Below are 11,955 nucleotides of genomic sequence, written 5' to 3' on the forward strand. Positions count from 1 at the left end.
TCACTCAAGTCTCATCCTTCATTTCTGAGCTGCGTCTCTCCCCAGTTTGAGAGCCAAAAGTCTTGTCATGATGCCTGTAAATACTCTGGGAATGTAGGAATTAATGTGACAGACTGGGCCAAGGTCCCATCCAAGCACAGATCTTAAGGGAGGTGCAGGCCAGGGCCAGATGTTTTGCAAAAAGCCTCCGCTATGGATATCTCTCACACCTCATTTCTTCCTCATTCCCATCAGTTTCATGGCTGATCTCATAGCAGTCCATGTTGTATTTCCCACAGCCACTCTCTCCCTGTCTGTAGCTCTCGAGGATGGGCTATTCAAGGGCCTCAACAAAGATTCAGGGTCTTATCCCTTTCTCTCAGAGGTGGAAGGTGTCTCATTCACGTCCTGTAGTCAGCGAGAGACAGTTTCTTAGAGCACAGAGTATTTCCTTGCCTATGAAATATTTTTAGACAAGAAAAGAAACACCATGAACTGCACGGGAAGTCAGCAAGCTTTGAAACCTTTGGTGAGCTCATAACCCATGGAAACTTGTTATAGAACACGGATTTTTTTTCCCCCTTTTCTAAAATGTTGAGGTTTTTTCATTGAATCACAGACTGTTTGGGGTTGAAGGGACCTTCCAAGGTCACCCAGCCCAACCCCCTGCAGGGAGCAGGGACATCTGCACCCAGCGCAGGGGGCTCAGAGCCCCAAGGGCCAACCTGACCTGCCATGGGGCCAGCGATGGGGCTGCTGCCACCTCTCGGGGCAGCCTGGGCCAGCGGCTCAACACGCTCCGGAGCAGGGACATCTGCACCCAGCGCAGGGGGCGCAGGGCCCAAGGGCCCACCCTGCCCTGCCATGGGGCCAGCGATGGGGCTGCTGCCACCTCTCGGGGCAGCCTGGGCCAGGGGCTCACCACCCTCAGGGTGAAACATTTCTCCCTTCTCTCTGCTCTGAATCTCCCTGTTTATAGTTTAAAACTCTGAGCCCTTGTCCTATCAATACAGTCCCTACTAAAATTTTTGTTCTTTTTCTCTTTAAGACAGGCAAACCAAAACAAGCTGGAGCAGTTTTCATCAGTATACACTTCAACTTGGAGCCAAAAAGTCACTTTGAATCCAAACTTATGTTTTGGTTCCAATGTTCTCTGGAGAAGAAAAGCTATTAGTCAAAATCAACGTTTTTACAGACAACCAATGTTAACTGACATTCTCTATTTCTTAACCCTTTTGACAGAGGAGAGAAACACCTGTTTGCCCAATTCTTGCCCTGGATGGGCAACGAACAGGCTGGTGTGCTGTGGCTGGTGCCGGCCCCCGTGACAGCCATGCTCTTCTCTTCCAGGTGCTCCTTTTCAAAGGTCGCAGCATCCCCATGCTACCTCCTGCCGGCATTTCCACCTGGGTCCCCAGCCTCAGCTCTCCGCCGACTTCACCCTGCCTCACGCCGTGCAGCCCCAGCCGGGGCTGACACCCCACATGGCCCCCGCGCACCAGCACAGCGGCCCCCTGCACCAGCCTCTGGCGCCAGTGCCAGCCCTGCCCTTCCAGGACGTGGCTGGACCCTCCTTCCTACCTCAGGCGCTTCACCAGCAATACCTCCTCCAGCAGCAGCTCCTTGAGGCACAGCACCGCCGGCTCATGCCCCATCCCAGGTAAGGAGGTGTTACTCGTACTGAAGGATGCTCAGAAACTATATCAGCCTCACTTCAGCGAAGTGGCTTCTGCCTGTAGTTGCTGGTGATGTTGGGTTTTCTTTACAAGGTCATCTGTGTACCCCCAAAATACATCCAGCAGAAGGGAAGCTGCAGGGCAGGGTGCACCTGTGTGTGTTATGTATAGGATGGTAACATCATCCTTGGTGATGCAGTGAACCTGTCCTGCATGACAGAGAGAGCGATAGACTGTGCGCACGAGCTACCTCCTCTTAGCCGCTGTTGCAAAGCTGTGTCAGGGACTGCATTCACCTGTCCCGTTAGGTTTTGCACATGAAGAGCTGGCTTCTCTGGGGTCTAAGTAGGCTTCCCAGCTCTGTGAGGGAATCATGCTGTTGACCTACAGCATGTTCAGTCATGGAAAGGAGCCTAAATTCAGACCAGGCTGATGACTGGGGGGTTGGACTGGATGACCTTTCAAGGTCCCTTCCAACCCAAAGCGTTCTATGACTGATTCTGTCACAATTCAGAGAGAATTACTGTAACTCAGCAGAAGTGGAAATGGCCTTGTCCTGATTGTGTTTTTTGAGAGAGGGGTTTTAGATAGCACGTAGGAGAGAAGTGCTTTTTTTGGAAATGTATGGAAGCTCTTTGTGCGTTGTACCCATGGACCAAGAATCAGAGGATCAGTCTTTGAGATAATGCTTCATCTGAAGAGAATGCTGTGGACGAAAAACACTTTCTTTCTGTATCCTTTCTGTCTGAAAATTGTGTGTTCTTCTCATCCTTGTTGTGTTTTGCATAAGGTGGATTTTAGGTGGATTTAATGATTAGTTAATAATTGGGTAGCAAATATGTGGAGGGCTGAGGCATCGATGATACAAGTGTTTATCTCTTAGTCATAAGCTGAATTCAAATAAAAACATGGAGCACAATTCCATGCAGAAGCTGCTTTGGTAAATGCTGTGATTGTTACAGCATTTAAAGGGCAGGAACCTCTTGCCCAGTCACACAGCCTGTTTCTGAAAGCACAGCTGCGCTGGAGGCGGGTGTCAGAAACCTTACAGGTGTGGGGCATGAGGTCCCAGTAAGGGAAATCTGCCTTATGCCTCCAAAACTGAAGCCTCTGAGGTGTTGCTGCATGAAAAATTCTTTATGGAGTTCCCTGCTCCATTTGATCTAGTGTTTTCCTGTAAATTTGCTTTGTGCTGGCTCCACTGTAAGCAGGGACTCTGCAGGGAGCGAGAGGCAGTGAAAATCCTGCTTGTGCATCCACCTTGTCCTCCAAAAGAGGACACCGATCAAGTAGCACATGCTCTTGTCAGAGTAGTTCAAATGGGCCATAACCACAAGAAGAGCCTCAGATCTCTAGAAAAACCTTGCTATATATTCTACCACTACCCCTTGCCTGTCTGCAAAGGCAGCAGAGCTGGGAGAGAGGAGCTGGATCCCAGCCTGGCCTGTCCATCATCCAGAGAGATGTTGGCAAAGACCAGCAAGAGTAAATTCTGCTTTCAGTTACTCCTGAGTAATCCTGTTATGAATGAGGTTCCCCAGGAGTTTATGGACTGCTTGGGGAGACGAGACAACCTGCAGCTTCTTTATGATGATGGATAACAGCTGGAGCAGGGACACATTTTATCTTGTGTGTTGTTCATGGGGCTGACAGTGGAGGATACGAAAATAGCGCAAATGGCACAATGCTGCTAAGGAAGAAGTTGTTTGCTTTCTTCTTTTTCTCTCCATGTTGCCACCAAGTAGCATCTCCTGTAAACTGAGTGTACACAATTGCTGCAGGAGCTGAGTGGAGGTCTGCGTTATGTCTATGGTGACCATGAGAAATGACATGGGTTCCTCTTGCCATTATCCCTGACACCCGCCTAGACTCTTCCTCTTGGACAGACACTCATAAGCTCAACTGTCTGGACTCTCCCCTGGTGTATTGGCATGGGCTTGGAGCAGACCCGTACATGTCAGTGCCTGCTGTGTGGCTTACTCGGTTGCTGGTCTCCTCCTCCCCGCAGGCGGGCTCAAGAGCGCATGTCTGTTCAGCCTCACCGTCTACACCCCAGCTTCGACTTCAGCCACCAACTGCAAACTCCACAACCCATGGGGCCCCAGCCCAGGTATTTAGCCGAAGGCACGGACTGGTAAGTCTTCCACATGTCAGCAGTGCATTGAATGAGGTGTTTAAAAAGTCCTGGGGGGCTGCCAGGGGTGGAGAATGTCAACATGGATCAATGCTTTCACGAAAGCTAGTGAAACTCAACAGATAAAATGTGAGGAGTGTGCAATGGCAAAACTCGTCCCTGGGAGGGCCATGAGTGCATGCTAAAGCTTTTATGCTTGTATATGATATCATCAAGGCATCAATACTGCCCATCGCTCTTCAGCCATGGATGTAGAGTGCAGCCAAACATTAATCTTCCCCAAGGGATTTTCCTGCTGCAGAGCACAGCCAGGGTCTTTCTCCTGTAGACCAGTATCTCTGCCTGAACGAGGTCTTCTGCTGCCAACCAGGCACCCAAAAACCAGTGGCCACAACTTTTTCTGTGCTCTAAATGAGAGAGCATTGTGCTGCCCTGCACCGCAGGGTAGTGTGAGTGAACTAATAGTTGTTAATCATTCTCCTACTGTAGTGTTTGATACCTTGGAAAAGCCAAACAGGGAATTGATCATTTCATTTTCAGAGCAGGTTTTGAGTTCTTGCACAGTTAATAAAATATGTAGCCCTACTTGGAAGAGTCAGACAATAAAAACAAACTTCTGAGCAGCTTCTTGTTAGCTGAGCAAAGTCCCTTCTCTGCACTGAATGGAAAAAATAGCATGTGAACACGTAATTGGAGACAATCACAATATGTATGCAGAAGGGGACCAAAATAAAATAGCACAGGAAATCTTAACTATGGCATTTCCTAATACCTGAGGGCTTCACTCTGCAAATGGAAAATCATTCTATCACAGGGGTATTTTTCCCCCATCCAGGGTAATAATATTCAACCTGCATTATGGCCAGATCCTTCTGCCATTTTCTTCTCAGGTGTTCCCATTACTGGCACCACTGTGATCTGGATCTGCCCAGGCTGACATTGTTCAGATCAGTTTGCAAAGCTGTTCATGTACCGTTAGATAGAGCCATTCTATCTGCCTCTCTTTTGGTGTGGACTATTTAATTACAATCATTAGAAGGATCTGATAAAGCATCACTCTATGTTCCCCTCCTCCTCCCTCCTTTTTTCCTCCGTGTTGCTCCATTGTCTTCTAAAACCTAAGGAGTGGGAATAACAGAAATCATGTATTGTGTGTATACATTTGCGTGACTCACTTCCCCTCAGGGCACACGTTCAGTTTTGCCCAGTGACAGATATAAACCCTTTTCTCTAATGCCTTTCCACCGCACGACCAGCAGCGGCACCCGCTTGGAGACAGCTGGTGGTGGGCTCTGTTGTGGGAAATGGAGATGGAAGGAACACCCAAGGGTGATCAGTCATCTCCGGCAGTCCAACCTTGTTTAAAATCTGTAAAGAAGAAATGAACTCCCATTTGGTTCCTTAAATCATCTTCTGCATACACTTAATGATGACCATCCAACTTGTAATCTGGAGCCTTATCCTCCACTTTTTTGCTTGTTGGCAGCCTGTGTACCATACGCATCACAGCTCTTGAACCTCACATCTGACCATCAAGATGCTGTACAGTCATCCATATAGCACAGGCTAGAACGTGGCGGTTGGTTTTGGTTTTCTTCAGCTGACGTGCTCTGCTTATTCACCCCCAAACCGTGGGAAAACACTGTTCCATGTAGTATTCTTCTCTGGACCCTTCTGTAGACCACAGCATTGCTTCAGGTGTCTCGACTTCCAATTTTAAGGCTGCACAAACAATTCATCAGTGCTGTTGTTGCAATTACATGTGGAAGTTAGTAATGGCCACTCATCTCTGAGAGCTCTCTTCAGTCCTTTAAAAGCACTCTGTGGATTATCACATCTATTTTGTAGGTAGGATATATGGGAAGGCAGAGCGGAAGTGGTCAAGGTCATGCATCAGAGCAGTGACAAGGCTGGGAATGGACTCAAAGCCTCCTGATTTCCAGCTGAGCCTTCCATCCACCTGGGAACAGCCTTCAACAATTGGATAAATCTCCAAAATTGTGACGTGGGAGCTGGAAAACGCCCAGTCCTGCAGATTCTCACCCTAGTTGTGTTCTTGCCAGTCGCCTGCTGTGTTTTTCCTCTGCCAGGTTTTTGTCTGTCTAGCACATGGCTAGCACAAGGCCATCAAAGACGGTCCCTCCCTGTGCTTCAGCTTGGTGCAGGGTGTCTTATTAGGGGGTACTGAGCACTGGAGCTTCCGCCTGGTACACAGCCTATTCTGGATAATGATTTTCTGCTTTTACTCTCCCTTCATGCCCATTATCTGCTGTTGGGCAAAAGCAGTTCCACAGTTGCTGGAGGACATGTTTGGGTTGCTTCTAACAAGCCATGGCACTTGCTGCCGCTGTCCCCTGCGCAGGGGAAGAGAAGTTCATGGCTGAAAAGGAAAGACAATCCTGTGCTCTAATGAGGTTTGCTTTGGCAAATGTGGCGACAATGGTTAGCAGAGCATTGGGATTTGTAATTATGATAAAGGGAGCGACATTCAAAGCATTTCTTTGCTGAGAGACTCTTTGGCTGGAGAAACAAGGGATCAGCTAACTGGATTGTAGATGGAGATGCTCTGTTAGGTCTCCCCTCGTCCCCTCCACACAAGGTGGGGATGGGGTTGCAGGTTGTCTCTGTGTGCTGGATTGGGCACAGCTGTGGCATTTGCCAGTCATGCCAAGTCCTGTGTTCAAGATGGGTCATTTTCTTGGAGGAAAAAAGAGCCCAAACTCACCAAACTGAACCCCATCTCTGCTTGCCTGGGCCAGGCTGCATGCAGGCAAGTGGGACCAGTAGGGATGTCCTGCTTCATTAGTATTGGCTTGCTGGTACAACATGCTTTCCTACAGCAGTCTCACCCAGAGATTTCTTAAAACCTTTATATTTTGTACACAAACAGCAGTTCTGGAGTTCCCTGAGGCTGGGTTCAGGCAAGGTGCAGACTCCCTTGTGTCTCCAAGTCCTACCATGACCTGGGCTGTGAGATCTCCAAGAAGAACATAGGCATATCAAAAAGCCCCCCGGACTGCTCCTAACAACTACTCAGAATGGTTCATCAGTGTGTCCCCTGAGTAGTTAGCTATATTCCTGCAAATTATTCAAGGCAAAATGTAATTGTTTGCAGTGAAGACAGCACAGGGAGGACCTGGTCTGGCCAGGCCCAGTGGCTGAGCCTGAGTATTGATCAGAGCCTCCAAAATGCTCTTGCTCTGAAATTAGCAGGCTCTTTCTGTGCAGCTCGACCCTGGCTAGCACAAACGCTAACTGACACAGGAACAGGCCCTCACTCCTTCATTCTGACCTGATGGATGGTTGCCCAAGTTGGAGGAATCTCCCTTCCAAGCGGTAGCATCACCCCAGGCTGAGGAACCCACAGCAGCCCAGAGAACACCAGTGGTGGTTGTCCCGCGAGCATGGTTTGACTTGCTGTAAGTCACGCAATAAAACCTTTCAGTCAACGCCGTATCTTCACCCTCATGCCCACAGGGACCTCAGTGTCGATGCGGGACTGACTCACACCCAGTTCCAGGTCCGGCCGGTCCCTCAGCCCTATCAGCATTACTTAGCTACACCTCGGATGCACCACTTCCCCAGAAGCACATCCTCAACGCAGATGGTAAGTGAAAAGCTTTTACCGAGGAATGTTTTATGCATTGTCTGTGAGAAGCCAGTCAAAATAAAGGCTGCTATCATTCTATCACCTGTCTTCTGCAAATCGCACTTATCTCCGGCTGTGGGAGGGAGTGTCTGAAAGGATAATGCTGCATCATTGCACTCCAGATTAGAGAAAGGAAGGAGAGATCATCTGCTCTGGAAAGAGTTGGTCCATTGTGTGCAGCACCACACTCACAAGCTGGCCTGCAAAACCTGGGCAGGATATGAGAGACTCAGCACTTATTACTTGCAATATTATTAATGTTGGAACAAATTGTGGCCTCCCAGGAGCTTTTGTATGCGGAAGGATTGGCAGTAGACTCCCTTCCCTGTGCTCAGCCCTGAGGACCATCCCTCATCACATCATTGCTGTCTACATCAGCTTTGGTGCCATCTGTAAAGGTTTTGCATGACCTTTTGCACAGGTGGAGATGGGGTTTGAAGAAAAGATGGGCTGACGGGGTCACTTGCTGGCTCTTCCCCTTGCAGGGTGCTGTGTTTGGAGAGGCCAAGCACTGCTAATCCTTAAAGCATCCTCACGAATCCCACAAGTGTGCTTTTTCCTCGTGCCCATAGTTGGACGCTGGACACGCGTTTACTACAGCAAGGCTGAAAAAATCAAAGCTTGGATGAAAAGAAAACCACCTATTTAAAAATAAATGAAATAAAACAAAACAAAATCTCTTTTTAAGCCAATCCATGTCGAGAGTTTGGAACTGCAGTGTTACAGATGTAGTAAGGATTATTTTAACAGGTAGTTTATTCAGAAGAAATGCATGTTCTTAGTTATTACTTATTTGAGATCTTTTTCATAAAACCTCTTTTTTTTTTTTTGTTATTGAAAAGCTTCCATTGCTCAAGGTGTCGGTTTGCTCTTTCATTTTGAATTCTTAAAGCACTAGATTTAAATAAGGGTATACAAAGGGTTTCTATGTGCAAGTACAGGTGGCTTTATTTTTCCTGCTCTCTTCCCGCAGGTTGTTCATGAAATCAGAAACTACCCTTATCCTCAGCTTCAGTTACTTGCTCTTCAGGGACTGAACCCGAACAGGCACACGTCCGCTGTGCGGGAGAGCTATGAAGTACGTATCTCAGGGGCTGGAATTATTGAATTATTAAATTCTTAAGTGCTGGGTATCTCTGCAAACTCTGTCATAAACTTGTAAGGCTGTCCTGTGGCATGGCAGTTGCACTGAGTCTTGCAGCACTTTTAGTAATGACTGGGAGGCAAAGGGTTTGAGTGGGTTTGATAAAAGTTGGTTTAAAACAAGGTGCCCAGCTCTGGCTCTTCTTGACTCTGGCTCCCTTCAGAGCCTCCACTTTGTCTGTGGACAAAGTGCTCCAGTCTTATGGGCCTTTGTCTCCCAGCCTGTCAAATGGAGCTGAATTCCTGTCCTAATTTCTGAAATGTTGAATGTCGCGCTCTGCTTTCTGTCTCGAACCCTTAGTTATTGGTCCACAAGCCAGGGCTCATATCCATCATTAAAACACAACTGATTTGTATTTGATGGACCAAGGAAAAGGCAGAAGGAGCTTTGGTCCCTAGCAGGTAGGGTGGTGTGGTGGGACCTCATACCCCAAGAGCAGTGTTGACGGTGCTTTGCTACTGTTCCTGTGCCACAGGAGCTACTGCAGCTGGAGGACAGACTGGGTAGCGTGAGCCGGGGCGCCGTCCAGAACACCATTGAGAGGTTCACCTTCCCCCACAAGTACAAGAAGGTGAGTGCCCTGAAACCATGCTATAGCTGCCGGTCCCTCTCAGCTGGCCAAGGGTTGTGGGCATGGAGCGGACAGAAGGAAGGACTTTGGTGGGTTGCAATCCTCAGGGTTGGCAAACCGGCACCATCAATCAAAATATTTCCCGAAATAGGGGAAGAATGTAAAATCCGTAATTGCTGCTTTAATATTTTGTGGGGCTCCTGGGCTGAAGCGGTGGTGTAGCTCAGCTGGCTATTTCTCACTTCTAGGCTAGGAAGCTGCGGGCCAAATTTTCAAAAGGGTCTCAACCTTCTCCCACCCAGGGGGTGAAATTTCCCCCCTGTCCGCACCTGGTAAGAAAGTGCACATACCAAGGGGGCTTTGTGCATGCAAACCTGTCCTGTTCTGCATGCATGCGGCGCTGTCCGCGCACCCTGCCATGAGAACACTGGCTCTGCGGCGAGGGGGAGCTTGTCCTCCCCTCATTTTCCAAGAGGCGTCTCCTCTGTTGGAGATGATCTCCTCCCCATAAGGAAATGGGTGCTGTGTTTTTGGGTCATGCTAAGGAGAAAATGGGAAAAGTGCTTGTTTTGCGAAGTAATTTCGCATGATGGTCATTCTCGGCTGGGCAGTAGCAAGCAGGGACATTGCATTGCCCAAGTTGGAAGTGAGTCATCTCCTGCTGCTCTTATCTCTGACCGCATCTCCAGTGGATCCAGAAAAACTATATTAATAGACGTGGTTGTGGGTGGGAAGAGAAAAAGGGAGAACTGACAGGCTAAGCACTGCTCCATGGCACAGTGTGGTGCTGGGCCACCAGCAAAACCGGCATGGGGCACAGTGGTTACCCTTCCTAGCAGTGGTGGCCCTACATGCCTTGGATCTCCAGGATGAGCCTCCAGCAAAGGAGACCATGGGACAATCCCCACTGCAAGGAGGATGGAGGAGGTGGCGGCGGGCTCTGTTATGGCAGCAGAGGACAGGCTGCTCCTTGGGGCACTACCACCAGCCCCACAGCCACCAGCCCCAGAAGGAGATGTGCTGACCAGCAGTATGTTGGGGGCATTCTCACCTCAGTGGCTGTTTCAGGTGGGCTGACTTCCCCAAGCTGGAGGATCTGCCTAATAGATGAAGCTCTTGTTACTTGTCTTCCTGCAACTATCCAGACTTGGGAGAGCATTAGAAAGTCATATTCTAACCAGATGATATCCTTAACCTTGCTGCAGAGAAGACCACAGGAGGGGAAGGCTGAGCATGAGGATGGAGAAGAGTCAGACACTGACGAGAAATGCACAATCTGTTTGTCCATGCTTGAAGATGGAGAAGATGTCAGGTAAGACCCTTCCATCTACTCCTCTGCCTCTCAATGCCATCTGAGTTTTCTTTGTTGGGATTAGTGCTGCTGTACACTGATGAGGTTGTCCCTGTTCTTGTCCTGATAAACTCAGTTGTGCTGTTGCAAGGTCTGAGAAACCAAATGCCGTTTAGATGGGTGTTGGTATGGTCTGTAAGTAGGAAGAGCTCTGCAGCAGCAGGATGGTCAAGTTTTTATGGTATCTCCTGGGTTTGAGTATGGTATCTCCTTCTTCAAGGCTGTGCCAATAGGCCAGGTGGTAAGTGTCAAAGCAGAGAATGATGGGTCTCGGGTCTCGTACAGCCATCTGGACCTTGGGGATGTCAACATCCGAGCTTGACAGATGACCAAAGTACAATAAAACAGACTGTGGGTGTGAAGACCAGGACAACTTGGTTTGTGGCCAGGATGGAGCTGCTTTATTGTAGAATAAGCGAGATTACTCTGCCTGCATGGCCACAGGGAGCCTTACTGAGCCAGCAACAAAGCCACAGTTTTCCCTCACAGATGTCCCCCTCTTGGCTCTTGGCTGGGTCAAATCTCTTCAAAAGATGATGGGGACAAGCAATTCCAAGGGGCTGATCTACCATGGCTGAGGCAAGTGGGCAGTGCAGCTGCACTACTGGTCCTGCTCCTCACCTTTTAAACACCTTCAACCATCAAAAAAACTCTGTGGGTGCTTGTGGTTCAGGTTTCCTCTGGCTTGTGAGGTTGAGCAAAGAAATGACAAAGACGATGTAGGTGAGAAGAAACCACTTACCCTTGGGCACACCAGACACCCGCATAGGAGCAGCAGGGACCCACCCGACTGCTAATGAGGCACAACACTGAAGAACCTTTGGAGTATAACCCAATAATTCTGAAAAGATAAAAAGCAGCAGCCAGGGTAATTAGTAAATGGAACAACCCAGTTCAGAAGGGTGTGGGGTTTCATAAAAGGCTTTAGAAGGACACCATCTTGACCTACTGCCCTGTGTGAGCTGGCATGGCTGGGGAAGGGTGTAGGACCTAGGCAGCACTGGTGACACTACGTTGGTGCTTCCCCGTGTTTGAAGCAGACCCAGATGTTGTTTCCTCAGTCTTATTTGTCCCCTGGTCGGCCTCCATCCTAACCAGAGACTTCTTCTCTCTCTGCAGGCGGTTGCCCTGTATGCATCTCTTCCACCAAGTGTGCGTGGACCAGTGGCTGGCCACCAGCAAGAAGTGCCCGATTTGCAGAGTGGACATTGAAACACAGCTCGGCTCAGACAGCTGAAAGGACTGGCTGGACACACCATTTTCCTTACCAGGTCATATGGCCATAAACCCTTGCAGCAAAATTTTTGCCTTCTGAGCCATTTGATTGAGAGGAAAAGTCTGGCACATTAGTGAGGAGGAGGAGGAGAAGGAGGAGGAGATGGTGGTTCAATATCTAGCGATAGGAGATATTGCACATCCGTAGGATACAGGCCCAATGAAAGGGAGATGGC

At 48.9% G+C, this 11,955-nt stretch overlaps 1 protein-coding gene across 1 annotated transcript; it reads left to right on the plus strand.

Annotated features, from left to right (window-relative positions):
- Positions 1-1,329: 1,329 nt before the first annotated feature.
- RNF165 (ring finger protein 165) lies at positions 1,330-11,955 on the plus strand (the record flags this gene model as incomplete). The annotated part of the gene is made up of 7 exons (XM_010136038.1): positions 1,330-1,639; positions 3,664-3,789; positions 7,267-7,396; positions 8,412-8,516; positions 9,058-9,153; positions 10,359-10,465; positions 11,624-11,955. Coding segments are annotated over 7 exons (992 nt in total), but the record flags the coding sequence as incomplete, so codon positions are not given.

The sequence above is a fragment of the Buceros rhinoceros genome, unplaced genomic scaffold (genome assembly GCF_000710305.1).
Source record: "Buceros rhinoceros silvestris isolate BGI_N320 unplaced genomic scaffold, ASM71030v1 scaffold19425, whole genome shotgun sequence".
Lineage (NCBI taxonomy): Eukaryota > Metazoa > Chordata > Aves > Bucerotiformes > Bucerotidae > Buceros > Buceros rhinoceros.